This window comes from Neofelis nebulosa, chromosome 11 (assembly GCF_028018385.1).
Source record: "Neofelis nebulosa isolate mNeoNeb1 chromosome 11, mNeoNeb1.pri, whole genome shotgun sequence".
Classification (NCBI taxonomy): Eukaryota; Metazoa; Chordata; class Mammalia; order Carnivora; family Felidae; genus Neofelis; species Neofelis nebulosa.
The window spans coordinates 79,849,656-79,871,711 of NC_080792.1; the positions used below are offsets into that span (position 1 = coordinate 79,849,656).

Genomic DNA, 22,056 nt, shown 5'->3' on the forward strand with positions numbered 1-22,056 from the left:
GGTTCTATAACTTAGTGAGAATATAGGTAAGCATAAGACTAAAGTGAGAAAAGAGGTAAAATGGTGATGAGTCTATACACAGTTTGAGATGACAGGAAGTTGAGCTTCCTTATGCAAGCAAGAGCACCAGAAATATATGAGGACTATTAAGGTGGAGATTTTCTTGCACACCATTTGCCTTGTTGGGGAATGAATGCCCTATCCATCCATCCATCCATCTATCCATCCATCCATCCATCCATCCATCCATCCATCCATCCTCCCATCCATCCACCCATCCATTCATCTACCCACCTACCCCACTATCCATCTGTTGCCTATACTTAATGTTGAGAAATACGCTGTAGCTCCAATGGTGGTAAATGGGGACAACATCACCATTCCCTACTTAATCAAGTTATTGTGAGAATTTAAATGATATTATCAGGCAGAGGCACCTGGGTGGCTCGGTTGAGCATCCAACTTCAGCTCAGGTCATGATCTCATGGTCTGTGAGCTCAAGCCCTGCATCAGGCTTACTGCTGTCAGCTCAGAGCCTGGAGCCTGCTTTGGATTCTGTGTCTCCCTTTCTGTCTCCACCCCTCCCCCACTTTGGAGCGTTCCCTCTCTCTCTCTCTCTCAAAAATAAATAAACATTAAAAAACATAAATGATATTATCAGGCAATAAAATTTCACCCAACACTGGGGGCCTATTGCATAATGAAAGCTCAATAAATGGTAACTGTGGTCATTATTAGGATCTGAATATCACACCCAAATTCCACAGCTCCAACTCTTTCCCAGCCAGACACCAAATATTCAGCTCCATTTTATTAGCCAGAATTTGAGGAAGAGGAGTAAGGTAAAGGAATCTGGAGAGGGAGTGGGTAGAGTCAGACTGGACCAATGAGGAACAGACACTGGGAGTTTGAGGTGGGGTGTGAGGTTCAGAGGAGTTTCCACCTGGGAGTATCTCCCTCTAGAATGTTGCCGGAAGTCAGTCTCATATATTCTAGTGGGTATCCATGAGAGTAGATAGGAAGGAAGAACCCGGATAGGAAGCAAGGATACTGTGTAGTCTAGTCCTCCTCCACTGGGACAGCTGGTTGACCCAGGCCCAGTCTATGTCCGGAGACTGTGGGATCGGATGGGGATATTGATCCGGGTCTGCAGCCAGTTGATATAATCCTCTTGAGACATATGGATGATGTGTTCACGTATAAACTGTGGGGAAAACACAGTGGCAACCTCAGATTTGGTCTGAAAGCTAGACTCCCTTTCCTGCCCCACCTCCAAGATCCTAGAATATGTGTGATTGAGGTTGGTGGCTCCAGGATACCTTTAACCATGCACATACTCATAATGCCTGGAGCATCATGATGGGGGTTGTTCTCTCAAGAAAAGAACACCTTTCCAGCTTCCTGGTTCATCAGACTAAGCCCCTTTTTGTCACTGTTGACCCAGAGAAATTTTGGGAGAGCAGGAAAACCCAGCTGTCTGCATTTTTCTTTCTGTCTTACTTTAATATCTTTTTAAAAAGTCATTTGTCCTTACACTTTTTTTGGTTTGTAGCCTTCTTTGAGAACTGATGATAACTTGCTTCCAGGAAAGGTTTAAGATACAAAATGTAGAATTTCATATAGGCTCTAGGATTAAGAGACCCCCGCATTCTGTGATGTTCTCACTGGGAGAGGAACATGCTAAATTTTACTAGCCAGGGTGGTGAACTCACCTCAGAGAATGGGGGAGCATCCATACCCCCTTTATCTTACCCACTCAGAGATTGCCTCTTCTATACCCCCATAGCTGGCAGGTGGAAAGTGGACCCCATAACTGGCAAGCGGGGAGTGGAGAGTTACCCTCGAGTTAGTTTTGGACTAGCCTACCAGTCCTTCCTGAAGGAGCTTCACAAGATGTGGGGAGTAGAGTCTGGACCTAGGGATTTGTCCACAGGGTTATCCCCCATCCCCGGACTCCTCACCTTGCACCCACATATAATCACCCAGGTCAGCCTGTGGGAGCGCCAGTCTGGCATGAAAACACCCAGAGGACTGAGAATTCCACCACTAGAGTCCCATCTTTATCTTGAGACATTGAAAGCCCTGTGAAAATGTATGTATGCCATGGGGTGAAATTAAGGAAGTCACTCTGTTAATCTCTATTAATACCTTAGGATGGAATCCCTTCCTCTCCTCCTATTTGCTGATACCTTTTGATGCCCTAGGAATGTCTAGAGTGGGTAGTGATGATAAACTATCATTAAAAACCATTCAGTGGCTTCCCTGCAGCCTCAAGATGAAGACTTAAATCCTTAACTTGACTTTCAAAAGTCTGCTCAGACTGCGCAGTCCCCTTATAACCTTGCACCTCCTTGCTTGCTTCCTCCCCAACCTATTGACTGCCTAGGAGTCCCTCACGCAAGTCAAGTTCTGTTTCAGCTTAAAAGTCACCTTCCCCACTCATCCTAGTTAAGATAGGTCCGCTGTACATTTACCTTAAATCAGTGCTCCTTAAACTTTATTGTGCATACAAATCACCTGGGATCTCATTTACATGTAGGTTCTGCATTGGTTTAAAGCCTGAGATTCCAGATTTCTAATAAGCACACAGGTGAGGTCTATGCTGCTGTTTCACGGGCCAGATTTAGAGTGCTTCTTATTATTATCGCCAGTTCCTTTATTCATGTGTCCATTTACTGATGTGTCTCCAAAGCCTCCAAGTTTCCCCAGGGGGCACCATTTACATAGACTATAATGTCCCCTGGATTTGAAACCACCAAGGTCATGTGATAATCCCTCACCTGTTAGATGATGAGCTCCGTGAAGGCAGAGACCTTATGTCTTTTTAATTGTGTGTGCAGCACTTAAATGGTGCCTGGATGTTGAGAGATGACTGAATGAGGACACTGGAGGCACAGTGAGGATGGGAAAGGACACAGTAGTTACCTCGATAGCCACAGCGATGTCCGGAGAGCACAGTTCCCAGATTCTCAGGTCTTGTAGCACTTTCAGGAGGACATGGGGCCTGATCCTGAGGTCTAGGTTTTCCCCAAACTTCTGTAGTTTCGCCAGGATCTTTTTGGCAGGGCGGAAATTCTTCAGATCTTTGGGGAGTTTGGACAGCAGATCAAAGTACCTTCAATTCCCAATCCCAAGAAGAGAGAGCCAGTTAGGAACCTGCTGGGGGGTGGGTCTGAGTATCTTAGAGCTTCCACCCCCACTTTCTCTTTCTACCACTCATGTGATATCTCCAGGGCAGCACGTCTTCACCTGGGAGGCTTGCCTCCATCCGAAATGTAAACAGCCCGCAGATCAGGCAAGTCTTTTTATTTTTTTAGGGGTGGTAAAAGCTGGAGCATGATTTGCATCTCATTAAAAAAACAAATTAAGGGCATGCTTTAAAGCATTTATGATTTTTCTATCAAGCAGACAATGTGAAAAGCTAGAAGGAAGGAAGGGGCACTGAGATTTTGGATGCTTCTCTTTTGAGGGCTAATCAGGCCAGGAGGGCATGGGCATATCTGTGGGATACCTGCCAGGATGCAAGGGGCTCTTAAACACAAGATGGAAGAGGAGGAGGGGGAGGGGGGAAAGGGAGGAGGAGGGGGAGGAGGAAGGGGAAGTGTGTGTGTATTTTCTATGTCTCTGATAGTGAGTAAGCTTGGACCACAGCTTTGTGTGTTTCAGCGGGTTTAGAGAACATTTCTGAATGCTGCAGCAGTCTGAGGGTAGTTTGGTAATCCATTCTTGAGATGGTGGGAACAAGGTAGATTCCTACCTGGAGGTGGTTCAGGTGTGACCAGGGTTTAAGGCAGGAGATGGCATCTCTTTAAAAAAGAAAAAAGGTGGGGCGCCTAGGTGGCTCAGTCGGTTAAGCGTCCAGCTTCAGCTCAGGTCATGAACTCACAGTTCATGAGTTCCAGCCCCGTGTCAGTCTCTGTGCTGACAGCTCAGAGCCTGGAGCCTGTGTCTCTCTCTCCCTGCCTCTCCCCGCCCCTCCTCACACTCTGCTTTCTCTCTCTCTCAAAAATAAATAAACATTAAAAATTTTTTTAAAAGAAAAAAGGCCCCCCCCCCATATAGATGAATCAATTGTAGAGAAATTTGAAGAAGAAACTAATCATTTACCGTGTACTTTGGGCTACTTGTATTGCTTTGTATTTTATATTTTGTGGTATAGATTCATATATTTATTTGTGTCTCCTTGTAAGCTCCCATTCTACATTATTAAAATCATGGAAAGGATCCTGGGTACATGCTTAGACTTTCTCATCTTACTCTGAGATCTTGATTTACTCACCCTGCCATGATGGGGTGCATGGCAGACTCTAATTCTGTATCTTAGATGAGCACAGAGACTGGGGTCAGACAGGGGTTTAAATCTTTACGTTTTCTTACTTACAAAGTGAGTATTAATATGTAACTTTCAGGATTTTTGTGGGGAACAAAATAAATAATGTAGGAAAATTTCTTAGGTTAGTGTCTGCCACCCAGTAACTTCTCAGTCCATGTTTTTTTTTTCTTGTATTTATATTATAACCCCATGCTGGGGCACAGTGTTTCTAGGATATGCCTTCCTGGTTTTATATCCTTAAAGGGTCAACTTATTTGGAGACTGTAGGGATTGCCCCATAAACCTCACAATCTGTAGGAATTTTCATGTGGTTTGCCTCATCTGCATTTTCCAAGAGGCTGGCAAATTAGTCCATATTTGATAGTCTGATCCAGACCGAAAATAAATATGGAGAATACAGTTGTTGGATTGTCTGTGGTCCAGGAACTGAGGGGTTCTTGCCTGACAGCCTGTCTATGGCCAAGAGTTGTCTTGATCAAATGTGATTTTCCAACAGCAGCCCCTTTCCCCTTCCCTCTTCCCCCTGTCAAAGACCATCTTATCTGACTCCGGGGATCTTTACCAGTGGTCTGCAGTTTCTTCTGCATCTCCTTTTATCAGGGAGACTTGATGCCTCATTTTTGCTATATCCTTTTTAAAATCGGAGACAAAGACAAAAGAATGGAACTTCTGGAGACCTCTCTCTTCTTGGCGCCTGCGTCACAGGATGTATGAAAAAGAGGAAGATCAGACCCCCTTCTTCCTTATCCATCCCAGTTGCCCTTTGAGATCTGACTTAAACACCTTTTTCTCTATGAAGTCCTCAGCCCCTCACTCTTCAGTTTACAATGTGGCTCAGGCCACAAGATGACACAGCTCTCTCCAAGGTCCTGAAACGCTCTTTTCTTGCGAAACCCAGTCACCTTTTATCATTCTCTCCCTACTTTATATTGTATTTACACAGCTTTCTAATCTGTAAAATGGAAGATAATAATGGTCCTAGCTCTCAGAGGTGAGGATTAAGTGATACAATGTGTGCGAAGTGCAGAGCTTAGTGCCAGATGCACAGTAGGTGTTTAACTCAGGTTGGTTCCTCTCTTCCCCACTCCTCTTACTGTTTTGGGCATATGCCCTAGCTCTCTAAGGAGACTTTGCATTGTAACTATAACCAGTGCATTCACCTATATATGACTTTCAATGGCTTTTCGTTTTACTTGGAATAAGGTTCCCTGAGTAACTTGCCCTCTAAGGCTCTGGATTATCCAGTCTCTACAGCATTTTCCAGCTCAGCATTTTATGCTTTAGCTCATGAACAAAGTTCTGAGATAAAGTTCAACCTCTAGCTGGGCTAGCAAGACCTTTTATGATTTGGCCTCTGTCTCTCTGGTTACCTTGAAAGCAACCTGAACCCCAGCCACACCTGACTAATGGCAGTTCCTGGTCCCCTGTGCCCCTTCTGGCCTTTGAGACTTTGCTGTTGCTTTTCTCTGGAGCTCCTGTCCCTCCTTCCCACTTTGCGTGTGACTCTCTGAGTTCAAATTCCATCTTTACTACTTAACTACTGGGTGACCTTGTCTTGACAAGACATTTTTGAGCCCACTTTTCTCATCCATAAAATGGGTCTAATAACAGCACCTATTTCCTAGGATTGTTGTAAGGACTCAGTGATGACTACAAAGCTCGTGGGTACATATCAGGTGCTCTGGAAATCTCACCAATTTTTATGAAACAGAAGATGTTGTTTCCTCCAGGAAGACATTTCCGATTGCTGCCTCAAGCTAGGCAAGACATCCTTCCCCTGTGTTCCCTTAGCCCCCTGCTCACTCTCATGTTGGCTGTCATCAGCCTGTCTGGTCATTGTCTGGTTACTTGTCTGGATTCTTCACTAGCCTGGGGGCTCCCAGAAGGCGGGGACAAGTCATCTCTGAAACGGTGGCCCTGAACCCTAACCCCTCCATACTGAAAGGGTGAGAGAGCACAGGGTGACCGTGCAACTTTCATCGAATGGATGAGTTCATTGGGGGTGAATGGTCACCGCAGTCAAGGGGTAGGCTGGGAAGGGAGACAGTTACTGGGTTGTCAGCATAGGAAAGAGAGGCTTCCAGTAGCCCACCGGTGCTCTTAAAATCAAGTTCCAAGCCTTAAGTGTGGCATTCATGGCTGTGCATAATGCAGTTCTCACTCCCCACTTCTCTCTCTTCTGCAGATTTTCCGTGTCCCTTCCTGACTTGGAGCTTTGTATGTACTTAGCCTGCTGCTGGTGTACATCGCCAGCTCCTCCTCATCTGTCAAGGCTCAGCCTGAAGTCACCTCCTTAGAGAAGTCCTCCTGGATTACCCGACCTAAATTAGTTCCTCATGGTTTCTCTCTCTCATAGTACCCTGTCTCTTCCTGTATAGCAATGATTATAATTTGTACCTATATATTTATAAATATAGTTACTTGTTTCCGCCCATATTTTCCAGGAGACTGTAAGCTCCCTGAGTGCAGGAAATATGTCCTTACTCCCTGCTAAGCCCCAGCACCTGGCATCAGTGGGCATATGGTGGGTACTAGATGAATGTCCTTTGGATGAAGGGATATATGTGTGCCCTTACTTCATGAGGATTTCCATCTTGTCCTGAAGACAGAAACCAGCTTCCTGGGCCACGCTGTAAAACTTTGCCCTCATGGTGTTGCACACGCCACTCTTGCACTGGATAATGTCCCGGTTGGTACGGCTGTAGACACAGATAAGAAGGGCTTAGGGGACAGGGTGCAAGATCAGAGCCATGATGCGGCGCTCCCTAGGCCTCAAGGTGTTCTGCAGTGGAATGCTATCTCAGCATTCCCCTGGATATAGGAAGGACAGATCTTCCCAATATCAAGCTGGTGGCTCAGGCTTTATTAAATAAGTCCACAGGGAGACATCTGGTCACCTGAGCCCAGTGAATGTTAAGGACAGTGAGATGAAAATGGAATTTGGAGCTGGGAGACTCCAGTTCAAACTCCAGTACCACTACTTCTTAGCTATGTGGCCTTGGGCAAGACATCTCACCTGGCCAGGTTTCAGTTTGCTCCTCTGTAGAATGGGATAACACTCCTGCCTCATAGGATTGGTTTTGAGGAATAAGCACGATGGTGAATATGGAATGCTTCACCCAGTGCCTGGCACAGAGGAGGAATTTTTTGCCGTTGTCTGCGTTGGCACCTTGGCCATGAGTCCCTTTCCCTGGGCAACCCTTGTCTTTAAGCAATGTGTATGACTTTGGGGAGTCTGGTCTGCACTGGGTTGTTTCCATACCCCTGGGAAGATAGAGGATGTGATTACCGCGGTCGCTTTGGCCAGTTTGTTCCGCTGCCCGTCTGGCTTACCTTTTAGACTTCTTCTGGATGAGCAGAGTGTGGCTTTCTCCACTTGTACTGCTAGATCTTTCACTGAAACACAAAGGGATGGTTTCAAGTTGCCTGGAGCCTGCTTTTCACAGAAAGGGTGTCTTCGGGGCTCCTATGACACCTGCTAGCCTCCAGAATTCGGGTAAGGGAAGTGGCTCTAATCAAAGGACCAGTCATAGAACTCAGTGTATGTTGTTCTCAGTGTATATTGGCCCTTGCTTCTACCCATGTCCTCTGCCTGGAGGGTCCTCCTTGTTTCTTCTCCACTTTCTCAAATCCAACCCTGTTTCATGGTCTACAGCAAGTTCTACCTGCTCTGAGTCTTGTAGTCTGACTTTGACCTTCTGTCTCTGCATATTGTCAGGATGACATATTTTCTGGATCCCAGTTTCATCTGTACAAAATTGATCTTTCCTTCTGGAGGACAAGTTCACTTGGGGCCCTTCCATTTTTCTCTCTACACCAACTGGCATGTAAGCTGGGGCTGAGTGCAGATTTGGGGAAGGGATAGTCAAGTCTTTCTAGTCATGATGTCGATTTTCCCAAACCCAGACTGCTTCTTCATTCAAGGATTGTCTTCTCTAAACTGGACCCTGAGCTGAACACTCGCTTCACTTGATTTTGGAGGCAGACAGAGCTGGCTCCAGAGCCCATCCCTGGCACCACCAGCTCCCAGTCTGTGGGCAAGCAACTCAGCTCGGGATCATCAGTGTCCTCATCTGTGCTCAGTCAGCTCTCATGACATTGAACCCTTCCCAGGTATGGGCTGATTTAATTCCTTGAGTGGCTACTCCCTCCTGTGACTTTGCCTGGTCAGAGTTTCTAGAAGGGGTGAAGCTCCATTGTGCATGCCTGTCCCTCCCCTGCACCTTCTCTTGTGTCCTACTTTAGTGGTCTGGTCCTTCAACATCAGTGTTTCTCACCTTCTCTCTTGCCCTGTCTCCCTTTGTTTCTACAAAATGCTTGGAAGACTTACTTGATTGCCTTATCTGTGTGGTTCTAGAGAATAACCCTGTTTTTCTTATCCCTGTGATGTGCTGCTGACCCTTCCCTTCTGGCCCTGTAGTGCCTGGAACTTCTTTAGGTAGGCCTGCCACTTCCCAAACCCTTCTACGCAGGAAAGGTCCTAACCTTTGCTGCTTTTCCCCAGAGGCTCAGGGGACTGGATATAGAGGTCTTAGCCCTGGTAGGTGATGGATTGAGCCCTTATCCCACCTTATTGGGATGCACGCCCCAGGAATAGTACCCAGAAACCCTTGTGTTTGGATTCCAACCAGCAGCCCCAACCCCTGCAGATGCATTCTTTGGGAAAGTGGGTTGGCTTTGACCTTCCTCCTGATGGTCTGGAAGGTGGCTCTCTTCTAGGGCTGATAGTGTGACTCGGGGGACGTGGGAGGTGAGGGAAGTAGTGGCATTCACTGTGATAAACAAGCGAACAGAAGTAAATAACAAAGGACCCTTTGCCTGTCTCTGTCTCCCTTTTCCTTGGCCCTCCTTGAGTTTCAGCCATACTGATTTCTGCTCAATGCCTCTATGCTTCCTCCTGTCTCAGGCTCTTTGTACATGCTATTCATTTTTCTTGGAACACGATTCCCATCTATCCCAGCCATAGGCTAGGTAAGTCTTCTTTTCTTCAGGTTTCAGCTTAAATGTCAAACTCAGTTTTGGGCCCCTGGTGCTCAACATTCACCCAGTCCTCCTTACTTTTCCTTCAGAACACTTTCCATAGTCATGATTATATGGCTAACTCTGTGGGATTATTTAATAAAGACATGGCTCTCCCATTAGACCAGTGATTCTTAACCAAAGGCAGGATTCAAGGAGCCCATGAATGCAGATGGAAAAAAGGTCACATCTTTATTTCAACTAGCCTTTAGCAGGAATGGAAATCGCATGTATTTGCACCTTGCGTCACAATTGTGGCAGATATTTTGAAAGATCATTTATACTCAGCACTAATCTAAAATTATAGTAGTTATTAGATGTGCTAAGTCTTATTATATAACTCACTGCTAAAGAAGCTCATAGATTACTATATCCCACATTTGGTTGTAATGTCATAACCTGTATTACTACAGATTTCTTTGTAAACTTTTGTTATTTACAGCATGGACTTAAAGGCATTTTTCTGAAAGGAGTCCTCAGACTGCCAGAGGGTCCGTGGCACACGAAAAAGTTACGGCTTCAGTCCAGATAGTGAGATTTATGATAGCAGACTGTTGAATCCCTCCAAACCTAGCACGGTTTCTGGCACACATGGGGATTGATGAGTATACTTCAGATGAATAAACGAAATGGGGGCAGACCTCCCTTCCCTCATTACAAGTTGCTCAAGTAAAGAGGGAAAGGGCAGTCCTGTAACACATCCTCCTTGCTTCATATCCCTCTACTACAGGAAGATTTTTAACTTTATGATATTCACTTTGGGGTGTGGGGAGAGACACCTGGATACCCCCCGCCCCCCACAGGAATTAAGAAGCTTATTTCTAATGAAGAAGGAAAAAGTCCCTCCTCCCTGCCCCACCTTCTATAGTCTGGTAAGGGGCATCTCCGCAATGGTCCCTGTAACTGTGGGGTGTCTCCTACCTTGATTTGCGGGTGGTCTGCATGTCTTTATAGGCAGAATCACTCTTGGTTTGTTTGAGCATTGACAAGATACTGCAAAACAAGATGAGTCTCTTAATAAGGCCTTCAACATACGGTGCCCTGGAGGCAGTCAGTATCTGTGGGAGGATTCTCTTTCGAGAGCAGGGATCCTTAGACTTTATGGGGCATAGGAATCACCTGGAGACCTGGAGAGATTGCTGCTAATACAGAGCCATACTCCCAGAGATTTGGGTATGTTAGGCCTGGAGCGAGGCCCCAGAAGCTGCATTTAAAAACCACACACACACACACACACACACACACACACTTCTGATACTGGTTTGCAGAGAGCACATTTTGAAACCTTAGAATTTCTCAACATACTGTGAAATAGTGTTCACTTGGAGTGCTTGTTAAAAAAGTTTCCTCTGGAGATTCCAATTCAGTGGTTCTGAGATGAAGACTAAAAATTTGTATTTTTAACAAGCATCCAGCTGATTCTGATCCCCAGAGACACTTAGAAAATACTGCTAGGGGCGCCTGGGTGGCTAAGTTGGTTGGGCATCTGACTTCAGCTCAGGTCATAATCTCGTGGTTTGTGGGTTCGAGCCCCACTTCAGGCTCTGTGCTGACAGCTCAGAGTCTGGAGCCTGCTTCGGATTCTGTGGCTCCCTCTCTCTCTGCCCCTCCCCCACTCCCTTCTGTCTGTCTCTCAAAAATAAATAAACATTAAAAAAAATTTTTTTTAAAGGAAATACTGCTAGCAGAGTTTTAAGAAAAGGTCATCTCCCTAGGTGATGTTATGGTCTGAATGTTTGCATCCCCCTGAACTCATCTGTTGAGATCTTAATCCCCAAGGTGAGGGTATTAGGAGGTGGGGGCATTTGTGAGATGATTAGCTCATGAAGTCAGAGCCCTCATGATTGGAATTAGCACCCTTACAAAAGAAACCCCAGGGAGCTCCCTTCCCCCATGCGAGGTTACAGTGAGAAGACGGCCATCTGTGGCGAGGACTGCCATCTATGGGGGAGGCCCTTGCCAGACACCGACTCAGCTGGAACCTTGATCTTGGACTTCCCAGCCTCCAGAACTGCGAGGAATAAATACCTATTGTTTGTAAGCCACCCCGTCTGTGGCATTTTTGTTACAGCAGCCTGAACAGGACTAAGATGGCCAGAGGGCAGTCTGGCTTTGAGGCTGGGGGCTGATCCAGTTGGCTTTTAGGGGTTCTTAAAAACCCCAGAATTCTCTGTCATCCCTGCTGGGAACAGATGTGGGGCCTAAATTGAAAAAGGAATCCAGATTCTAAAGCGAGGAGGACAAAAGAAAATGTGCAGCTTTTCTTAACTGTCTCTCTACAGCTCTAAAGAGAAGCCTCCAATATCTGCTGCCTCAGGGAGAGATTAGGGAGATTTTTCTCCCAGAGGAGTTGAAGATGGGACATCTCAACAGGTTCTCGCTCTTGTAACCATGGTTATTGTATCACTGAAGTGAACACAGAGGCCACGTGGTGAGTTTTGTGTTCTCACGTGGTTCTGTCTTTTGAGCACCTTATGCATGTCAGTCATCGCCCTTCTTCTCCATCCGTGTGGTGGGGCGTTGGTAATGGGTAGCTGTTAATACACCTGCCTCAGCAACATGCTGCGAAGATTCTGTGGGATGCCACGTGTGAAACAAAAGTACCACCAACACCATCACGGCGGTCATCATGTATCGAATGCTTACGATATGCTAGGCAGGTGCTAATATTAATATGTTAAATGCATTATTTCAGCTAATTCTCATTGAAATAGACGTTATTTCCACAAGTATAATATTTTACAAAGATAAGGCTATGTAGTTCTCACTGCATCTCTTTGAGGTAGGTTGTTAATGAGTCTCATTTTACAGAATTGGAATCAGGCTCAGAGAGGTGAAGCAACTTGCTCGACATCACACAGCAATTAAATCAAGGGGACGGAGATTGACCCTAGCCTCCTTGGTTCCGAGGCCAACGCTTCGAGGCCACACAGTCTCATTCTATAGACGAGAAAACTGAGGTTTAGAGAAAGGCTACGTTGACCTGTTCCGGGTTTCAGATGCATGTCAGTCTGACTCCAATGCCAGTGTTCATGCCATGAGTTCTTACAAAGGAGAGAGACCCGGGGAGCTGATGCTTCATCATTAGCGTCTGTCTCCAATGCTGATAAATCAGTAACAGCGGCCAGGGCCTGAAGGGCTGGCATTGTCTCTGGATGCCTCCCGAGTGCCACCCTCCGAGCCCCGATGCCAGTTGAGGCAGCAGCAGACAAATTCGTCTTTAGCAAGCAGTGGCGGGTGTGATGCATGTGAAAGTGCTCAGTGAACTGTAATTGTGGTAATAACAATAACCAATAAGTCATAGCCGGCATCCCAGTAGGCTGAAAGCGATGAAGAACCTCTTCCAGTGTGTCATTTATTTTCAGGAAGTCATTTGCTTACTCAGAAGGATCTGTACTTGGGAAGGGAACTCCGGCTCCAGGTCGGAAGTCCCGTGGATAAGGCTTCCCGCCAGGAGGAGGACACTTCAGCTTCAAGTGCAGTGCCACGAGCCAGTCTCTTAGGGTGGAAACCAGAATCCTGGAAGTGGCCTCTGAGGTCCCCAGACAGGCTGATGCCTCTCTCCATCCCATTCCGGCCGCACTTCAGTCCTTGAAGGCGCCATGGTCCCTCCTCACCGTGTTTGCACATGTGCTGCCTGAAATGTTCATCTGTCTCCTCACCCCGCCCCCCCAAACTTTGGCCGGGTAGCTCTTTTTCATGCCTCATCCACAATCTCTTATAGTCTCTTCCTTGGAGGGAACTTCTCTGATCCTCATCCACATCCCAGACTAGATCACATTTCCCTAGTATTCACCCTCTTAGTCCGAGCTTCCCTTTTATAACGCTTCCTGTAATAATTAGTACCTAGTCTCTACATGGTCATAAATATTCAGTAAAAGAGTGGATGAATAACCTTACAACTCTGGGAAGCAGGGTAGCATGGTGGTTAAGAGGATGCTTTTTGGAATTAGAAGGATCTGCTTTCGAGTTGTGCCCTTACCGTTCGTTGGCTGGGTGACCTTGAACAAGTTACTTAGCCTCTCTGAGCCTCATTTTCTCATTTGTAAAATAAAGACCACAGTATCTTCCTTAGAGGGTTGTTGTAAGAACCCAGGGAGGTGATATACATGAACAAAGTACATAGCTCAGTGCTTGTCACAGAGAAAATATTAAGGATTCAGAACTGCTGTGGCTAATGTTATCACTGTTATTCTGATATCCTGCATTTGCCCCAGGGGTCAAGAGAACAATACCTGGGCGCTTTTTTGTGCATCCCATTTTCCATTATGACTGTCCTCCGGGCATCTTCCCGAACCATCTCCAGGAGCTTCTGCAGATCTGATGGGAACATGAGAGGTCATTGTCCAGAGGGCAGGCGGGGCTGGTATCCCCTCCGCTTCTGTGTGTGGGGAGCTGGAGAGCGTAGATCAGGGTCTAGGCAGCCCACAGCGTTTGGCAGGTTATACACCCGGTGTTATCTCCCTGCTTACAACCAGTGACTCATCATTTTCCTTCTGGACAGCATCTACATTTCCTCCAAGTGGCCTCTCAGGCTTTGCAGGGTCTGGCTGCTTGTTTTCTCTCCTGTCTCATCTCACTCCCCTCCCCGACCTTAAACTCTAGTGTAGCCAGAGACAAAACGGTTTCCAATTCTCAGAAGAAATCGTCTTGTTCTGGAAACCCTCTCTGATCCCACAGACCTGATGTGGCAACCTGGTGACCCACAGGCCGAATCTAGCTCACAGGTTTTGTTTGATTTGATGCAGATACCCAGCTTTTCAAACTGGAAGGTTTCACATAAAAATCCAGACCACCCGCTCCCCTGTAAAAGACTCTGAGATGGGGTTCATTCTTGCTGCACGCTGCCGGTGGCCATTGGGCAGGTGTGCACACTCGGGCTGCCCCATTTCTCCTGCCTCTAGTGGACTTTTCCCTGCATACTTAATATTGTTGCTGTTTTCTATAGGGTAGAAATACATCTTTGTACCTGACTGTTAGGGGTTGAAGTGTGTCTTCCCAAAAGATACGTGGATGTCCTAATCACCCAGTATCTCAGAACGTGAACTGTTCACATTCTTGTTTGGAAACAGAGACATTGCAGGTATAATTAGTTAAGTTAAGATGAGGTCACACTGCAGTAGAGTGGCATCTTAATCCAATATGACTGGTGTCCTTATAGCAAGAGGGGACAGACACTCAGGGAGAGGATGGCATGTGATGGCAGAGGCAGATTGGATTGACAGTGCATCTAGAGCCAAGTGCCGAGGGTTGCCAGCTACTGTCAGAAGCTAGAAGAGGCAAGGAAGGATTCCCCACCTACAGGTTCTGGAGGAAGCATAGCCCCATGACACCCTGATTTTGGATTCCAGCCTCTAGAACTGTGTAAGACAATAAATTCCTGTTGTTTTCAACCTTCCGGTTCATGGTACTTCATGACGCAGCCCTGAGAAACTAATATTAGAAAATGAACTGTACTTGGAGCGGGACGGTAGAAATCCTACATGTTTTATATGGATACAGACTTGTAAGTACCTGGCACTGTGCTTGTCATCGAGGGTTCTCAGTCACCATTTGCTGAGTAAATAAGTGAATGGCTAAGGAGAGAAAAAGAGGGAAGAACTTGGAAGAACTTGAGCTAGATTTGGGGGTTCAGCGAAGGAGGACAGTGCCAGTGGGGACCCTTTTCACCCTTTGTCAGGTGCCTGTAGTCAACACAAGTGCAGGTCTCAAAAGCCATACCTAGAAGAGCGAGGCCCAGTGCTTGCTATGGCCATTTGTATCCAGCCTTGTTTATGAATGCAGTCAGTGGGTGCTTAGGGCAAGGGCGCTCCCCTTCAGTGACCTTGGAGCCATCTAGGCTGTGAACAACACCCTCATTCAGCCATTTTCTACTCCACCTTCTTCATTCTCAAGTAATCTGTCTTCCCAGTAATTTGAGGGCATGATTCCATTTGACCTGAATCTGATCTTCCTCGTTGTCTTGTCACACCCACCTCCCCTACTGCTGCACATCCCAGAATCCTTGGGGAGTGTCTAGAAGCCTATGAGTAAGGCACCTGTAGCTGGTTCCTCCACTTTCTTCCCATCTCCTCAGAACCAAGGAGCAACATCTGACTGCTCCCCCACTCCTGCCCCCACTCACAAGCAAGCCAGCCTAGGGGTGGGTGGATACCAGCAAATGACCCTAGTGACCTGGCACATCAGGCAGCTTTCCTAGAGAATCATATAGAAGGCTCCTCGCTCTCTTAATGCACCGAAAAAAAAATTTTTTTTTTCTGCTTGCCGATAATGTGTCTGGGAATGTATGGTGCCCAACCAAAATCAGGCTCCATTCATCATGTACCTGAGTTTGGTTACATATGAATTAGAATAAAGCCTGGGGGTTTGGAGGCCCACATCTACGCCTCATGGCTACCTGGGAGAAGATACTTGTTTGGAAGGGGATCAGGTGCCACAAAATAGGGTTTCCCTGAGGAAGACGGTCCTGGAATGGATGCCCACACTCAGAGGAACCTGCTCAGTCCTGAGTCCCCAGAGCCATGGAGAGGACACTACCCATTGCTCACAGACAATGGCATCCTGTGTTTTCGAGTGCTAAATCACACCGCCAAAGAAAAAAAATTCTGACTTCTGTCCTCCACCTTCCATCTACAGCCTGTCCACACAGCTCACTCTTGAGTGACAAAACTCATTCCTTCCTCTTTAGGGGAAAATGGAGGAGGTCTTTTTGTTGTATGGGGTTGGGTTCTGGGGGAACGTTAGCCACCGTGGGATGCATCTTTTCTGGGTTGCTATTTAAGTGAGTTTCTCCTCTTACAGTTCCAAGACTGGGAGCCTCAAGACTGGCAGCAGGAATGGCCTGGGCTTTGGTTTCTTGAGAATCCCCTTGCCATTGATTTGGGGAGGGGATCAGTCCATGGAGAGGCCACAACCTGCTGTCTCCAGTGATTTGCCTCCACAAAGACTTCATTATGCAGCCAGCCCTGGAAATTAGACCTTGGTCAAATGGTGTCTCTCAGAATAGGATTCATGAATTCAGAATAAATTTGAGAAGGTTTTAGAAGGCAGTGAAAGTCTGGGAAATTAATCTACTTTTGTCAAGGCTCTGACAAATGGGATGAGGATAAGGTATAAATAGAGGGGAAGGGTGAGGAGGTGGAAATAGAAAGACTTTCTTTTTGGGACATAGATATCTGGTGGAAACGCATCTCCTGGTCATTGTTGTGCACCTGCGGTGTGCCAGGCTCAAGGTGAATAAGACGTCATTGTTCTACACCAGCAGGGAGCTCACATTCCTTTCCCCCCCTCTTCCTTAGTAATAGAAATATGTGCATGTGCACACATGCACGCGCGCGCGTGTGTTCATGTGTGTGAGGGTAAGCATTTACTAGACCTGTTGTCCAACATCTTTGCAGCTAGGTGTGCCCCTGTGACTAAATTCTGGGCACTAAGAGTTTAGTAGAAATGTTGTATGGAGCTTCTGAAAAGATTGCTTCAGTTCAGCTGGGAGTGAGCAATTTCCTACTTCACCTACTTTCTTCTGCTTCCAGCCTAGCATGTGGCTGTGATGGCTGGCATTCTAGCCATTTTAGATCGTAAAGTGATGCTGAGAATCATGGCAAAGAAAGACAGAAGGAAGCAGGTTTCCTGATGACCTTTTGGAGCCATACCAGCTGTGGACTGGTCTTCTTTAATCTGTAAGAAATATAAATATCTTTCTTAAGCTACTATTTTTCAGATTGCTGTATCTAGCCAAAAGGAGTTCCTGATACACTGAGATACAATTGTAAGTTAAAATTAAGTACTCAATAAAACCAAATAAAAGTACTAAGGGAAATGACAGGGAGGGAACCCAGGAGAGTCAGAGAAGACTTCACAGGGAACATTTGAGTTGGGTCTTGAAGGTTAACTAGGAGTCCACCAGACTAAAGTGTCACAGGTTAAAGGGCATTGTAGACAGAGGACAACATGAGAGAATGAGCATTGTTTAAGAAGAGGAAAGCTATTTGGTGAGGTTGGAGTGCTTGGTGGAAGGTATGAAGTGGCGAAAGCTGAGCCTATTGTAACAGCTTGGGACAAGATCAGATGCACTGTTTTAGAGGCAGTGGGGAGTCTTGAAAGATGTTAAACTGGGCAACACTGCATCAGATTTTTTTTTTAAGTTTATCTATTTATTTTTGAGACAGAGAGAGTAAACAGGGGAGGTGCAGAGAGAGGGAGAGAGAATCCCGAGCAGGCTTTGCACAGTCAGCATGGAGCCTGATGGGGGGCTTGAACTCACGAACCATGAGATCATGACCAGAGCCAAAATCCAGAGTTGGATGCTTAACCAACTGAGCCACTTGGGCACTCCTACGTCAGATTTTTAAGTTAGAAAGTTCCTTCTGGCTCAACATGGAGAAGAATCCATGGGCAAGTGAAGGCAAGACAGGAAGCAGGGAGACTAGGAAGCTGTGCTGTCATATAGGTGAGAGGTAATGAGACTGTGGACCTGGGGGTTCCAAACTCAGGTACCAAGAAGGGTCAGGTACCGGGATAGATGACATGAGCTAGTGTAAGAAAAATCAAATTTTGTGTGACTTGAGGGCTAGACTGGATTTCCTGGGTTCAAATTCTGGCCTCATCACTTATTAGATGTGTGACTTTGGTCAGATAATTTAATCTCTCTGTACCCCACTTTTCTCATCTACAAAAAGGCATAAAATTGTGAGGACTCATTGAATTTACATGCAAATATATACATACACATAAGTGTGAATTTATATATGTACACAGTATGTATATAGTAGAAGCTAGAATAGTGCCTGATACGTAAAAGTCTTCTTAAGCATTAACTCTTGTACTGTCATCGTCATCATGATCATCATCATCCTTATTCTAAGGAAAATAGTAGGGCACATGAGATGATAAATGGCCATGCACTTGGCCAATTGGGAACAATGATTGGGGGTAATAGGGAGTAGTGGGGATTGTGGAAAACTAGCCAGCACGTGCCCCCCCTAAGAGGGGCAGCTCCATTTGGATGTAGTGCATGGTTGCGGGTCCACTCTTGCCACAGTGGTGGTGGTGGGTTTTTAATCAAAATTTTTATGTAAAATCTCTCAATCTTAGAATATCACCCCAGTTTTTTTTTATTTTTTATTTTTTATTTTTTAAAAAATTTTTTTTCAACGTTTTTTATTTATTTTTGGGACAGAGAGAGACAGAGCATGAATGGGGGAGGGGCAGAGAGAGAGGGAGACACAGAATCGGAAACAGGCTCCAGGCTCCGAGCCATCAGCCCAGAGCCTGACGCGGGGCTCGAACTCACAGACCGCGAGATCGTGACCTGGCTGAAGTCGGACGCTTAACCGACTGCGCCACCCAGGCGCCCCACCCCAGTTTTTTTTTTAAACAAAACCTTGTGTATTAAACAAAATGTAAGTGGCAGGAACTAGCCTGCATGCCTCAGTTTTCTATCTCTAAACGAAGATGAAAGCAACGGGAATGAAGAGAGAAGGTTTAAAGGAGATTTAGGAGGTAGGACTGAGGGGACCAGTTAGCTGGTTAGATGTGGGTAGGAGGCAGCGACTGGGGACAGGTCTGCGGTGTCTCAGAGGCCTGGAGAGGTGGCACTGTTCACCCGTCTGCTCATCACAGATACCTTCCCCCTCCACCCCCTCCTTCCTTTGGCATGCCTGCTTCCTCTTGGGGGACACTGTGCCACTTCCGGACTGAGGCAGTTCTTGGAGCTGGGGACACTTCTCTTCTTACTTAAGAGCAGGGCTTTTGGGGCTGAAAGACACACAACATGGATATAACATTGATAACCACACAGACACCTTGAAAAGAAAACCAGATCTGGTTAGTCCTGTACTGAAAACCTCCCAGAGACTTCCTGTTGCCATTGAGATCATTCTGAAGTCCTTACCTTACCCTACAAAGGCCATGCCCACTCTGACTCCTGCCTCCCTCCCCGGCTTCATATCCTGAGATCTCAGCCTAAATGGTCAGAGCTGAGAGAGGCTTTTTTGACGACTGTGGCTAAACTAGCCTCATCCCCACCGACAGTCTCTCTCTGGCCCATGTCTTGTTTTATTATCTTCTGATCACATATTATCTGCAACTGACTTGATATTTGCAGTTTCGTTTATAATCTGCTTTTTCCTTCTAAAACATAAGCTTGGGGAGGCCAGGAACTATAATCCTCAGTTCCAGGTGCTCAGTAGCTGATCAGTAGATACGTGTCGAATGAAAGAAGGTTTAAGAAATCCATAAGAGTCACACGTCTGCTGATGGCTGATCTTGGTTCCTCACTATCTTAGATAGTCTGTTCAGCAAACAGCTTTTCAGGGCTCGGAGCCTTTCATGGATTTTCACGGCTTTCACCCTGTTGACAAGGTTGGGAATTTTTCTCATTGGCAGTCATTACTCTGAGTCCTGACCACTTACTGGATGCTTTGTCCTTCTGTCCATTCTTTGTTGTGATGATTAGGGCCTCAATCAGGCTTTCTGGTCTACCTTGACCTCTTATTCAATCTCCTTGAAACTATCCTACACCCAGTTCTTTTCAGCTCAGCCTAGCCCAGCCCAGCATTGGTTGCCACAGGCATTCTAGATGGTCTGAAAGAACACTGGCTAAGAAGACAGGCCTCTGCTTGGGCGCCACTGAGGGGACACAGGAGATGTGGTGGGAAGGGGTCCATGAACCAGAGTCCATAATTTTGCATTGGCCAGCTCGTTCATGATCCTTTCTTTTTCTCTTCTATCCTCTCTTTCTGCATAAATCCCTTCTTTCCTATTTCCTTTTACTATACAAGTTCTACTCAGAAAGTTCTGAGAATAATTTTTTTTGCATGACTTATAGAATCTAGTTACGATTCTATCTGGTGGAAGTCCATGGGCTGTGCCTAAAAGAGTATGCAAAACTATGTATATATGTGTGTATAAATTTTCTTATGGAGAGAGGACTCCTAGTTTTTAATAGATTTTCTAAAGCACCTGTGTCCCCCAAATTGTGAACCACTGAAAATGCATCTTCCAGAGCAGGGGGAGGAGGGGACGAGTGTCACAGAGGGATACAACTTCCATATATAACATAGTTGGAAAAGACAAATCCCTAGAGATAGAAAGTAGATTTGTGGTTGCCTAGAGCCATGGGGTGGCAAAGGAGAGAGACTGCCAATGGATATGAGGTTTTCTTTTGGTTTGATTGAAATGTTCTAAAACTAGATTATGATAATAGTTGCACAACTCTGTAAATTGACTAACAGTCATTGAATTGTACATTTAAAAAGAGTGAATTTTATGGTATGCAAATTATACCTCCATAAAGTTATTTTAAAAAGTCTATGCTGCATTTCAAAAACTTAGTATGAAAAAATGTGAAATATCTCAGTAATAATTTTATATTGATTTCATGCTGAAGTGACAACATTTTATATAAGTCGGGCTCAATAAAATATAATTATTAGAATTAAAAAAATTTTTTTAATGTTTATTTATTTTTGAGAGAGAGCGAGAGACAGAGTACGAGCAGGGGAGGAACAGAGAGAGAGGGAGACACAGAATCTGAAACAAGCTCCAGGCTCCAAGCTGTCAGCACAGAGCCCAACATGGGGCTCGAACTCACAAACCGTGAGATAATGACCTGAGCCGAAGCTGGACGCTCAACCGACTGAGCCACCCAGGCGCCCCTATAATTATTAGAAATTTAAAAGGAGCAATTGATGACCGTGGGCTGTCTCTCGAGGAGAAATTGCTCAGAGTAACTCAAGGAACAGAGTATATTTCCAGTCTCCCCCGGGGAAAAGCAAAGGGGACTGAGGAAATTGAACAGGGCTAGGAGACCCCTGTGTCTCTTTTAACTGAATGGGAGTGGAGGTGGAGTAGGAGGGGTTCTTGATGTCTAGCTTTAAGGCAAAGAGTCCAGGCAGATTGTTCAGATCTCAGGTATGACTTACTGATATGGAGAGGTTCTTCGTCAGGCTTGGTCGAAGAGGATTCATTGTCCTCAATGTCCTTGCTGCCTGTTGCCTGGGTGATCACACTCTGGGGCTCGTCTGAGCCGGGGTTCATGGACATCATACTGCTCTGGGGGGATGATCCCCAACTGGTCCGAGACAGACTGAGGGTGGAGCCTCGCCGGCTTGGCTTGCGGTTGGTGACACGCAGTATAGGAATTTTGAATTTCTTGGTCTGAAGAAAAGAGAGAAGAGAGAGGGGTCTCAGAAAGAAGGGAGGGAGGACAGAATGATGGAAGGAAGGAGAGAAGGAGGAAGGAGGGTGGAAAGAAGGGAGAGAGAAGAATAAAGGAGGGAGGGAAGGAAAGAAGAAAAGAAAGAAAGAAAAAGTGAAAACCTGGCTCTGAATGTGAATTTCTTTTGGCTCTTTCTGAACACCATGAGACGTATCCTGAATCTGTCACAAATCAAGATAGTTTAAAATATGTATGATTTTTTTAATCTTTTTTTTTTAAAGATTTTTTTTTAATGTTTATTTTTGAAAGAGAGAGAGAGAGACAAAATATGAACGGGAGATGGGCAGAGAGTGAAGGAGACACAGAATCCGAAGCAAGCTCCAGGCTCTGAGCTGTCAGCAGAGAGCCCGACATGGGGCCTGAACTCACAAACCACAAGATCATGATCTGAGTTGAAGTCAGACACTTAACTGGCTGAGCCACCCAGACACCCCTAAAATGTGTATTATTTGAAGCAAACATTATGGGACTTACTCTGTTGAGT

General features: G+C 45.8%; 1 protein-coding gene across 2 annotated transcripts in view; it reads right to left on the reverse strand.

The window, feature by feature from the left end:
• Positions 1–796: 796 nt before the first annotated feature.
• Positions 797–22,056, reverse strand: part of CCDC60 (coiled-coil domain containing 60) — a 164,052-nt gene continuing 142,792 nt past the window's right edge. For both annotated transcript variants that reach the window (XM_058691140.1, XM_058691141.1), the window contains 8 exons: positions 21,277–21,511; positions 13,588–13,672; positions 10,274–10,345; positions 7,667–7,729; positions 6,910–7,032; positions 4,896–5,027; positions 2,926–3,115; positions 797–1,204 (listed from right to left, as the gene is read on the reverse strand). In XM_058691140.1, coding sequence (XP_058547123.1) covers positions 1,103–1,204; positions 2,926–3,115; positions 4,896–5,027; positions 6,910–7,032; positions 7,667–7,729; positions 10,274–10,345; positions 13,588–13,672; positions 21,277–21,511 — 1,002 coding nt within the window. In that variant the 3' untranslated portion in view covers positions 797–1,102. The remainder of the gene's footprint in view (positions 1,205–2,925; positions 3,116–4,895; positions 5,028–6,909; positions 7,033–7,666; positions 7,730–10,273; positions 10,346–13,587; positions 13,673–21,276; positions 21,512–22,056) is intronic.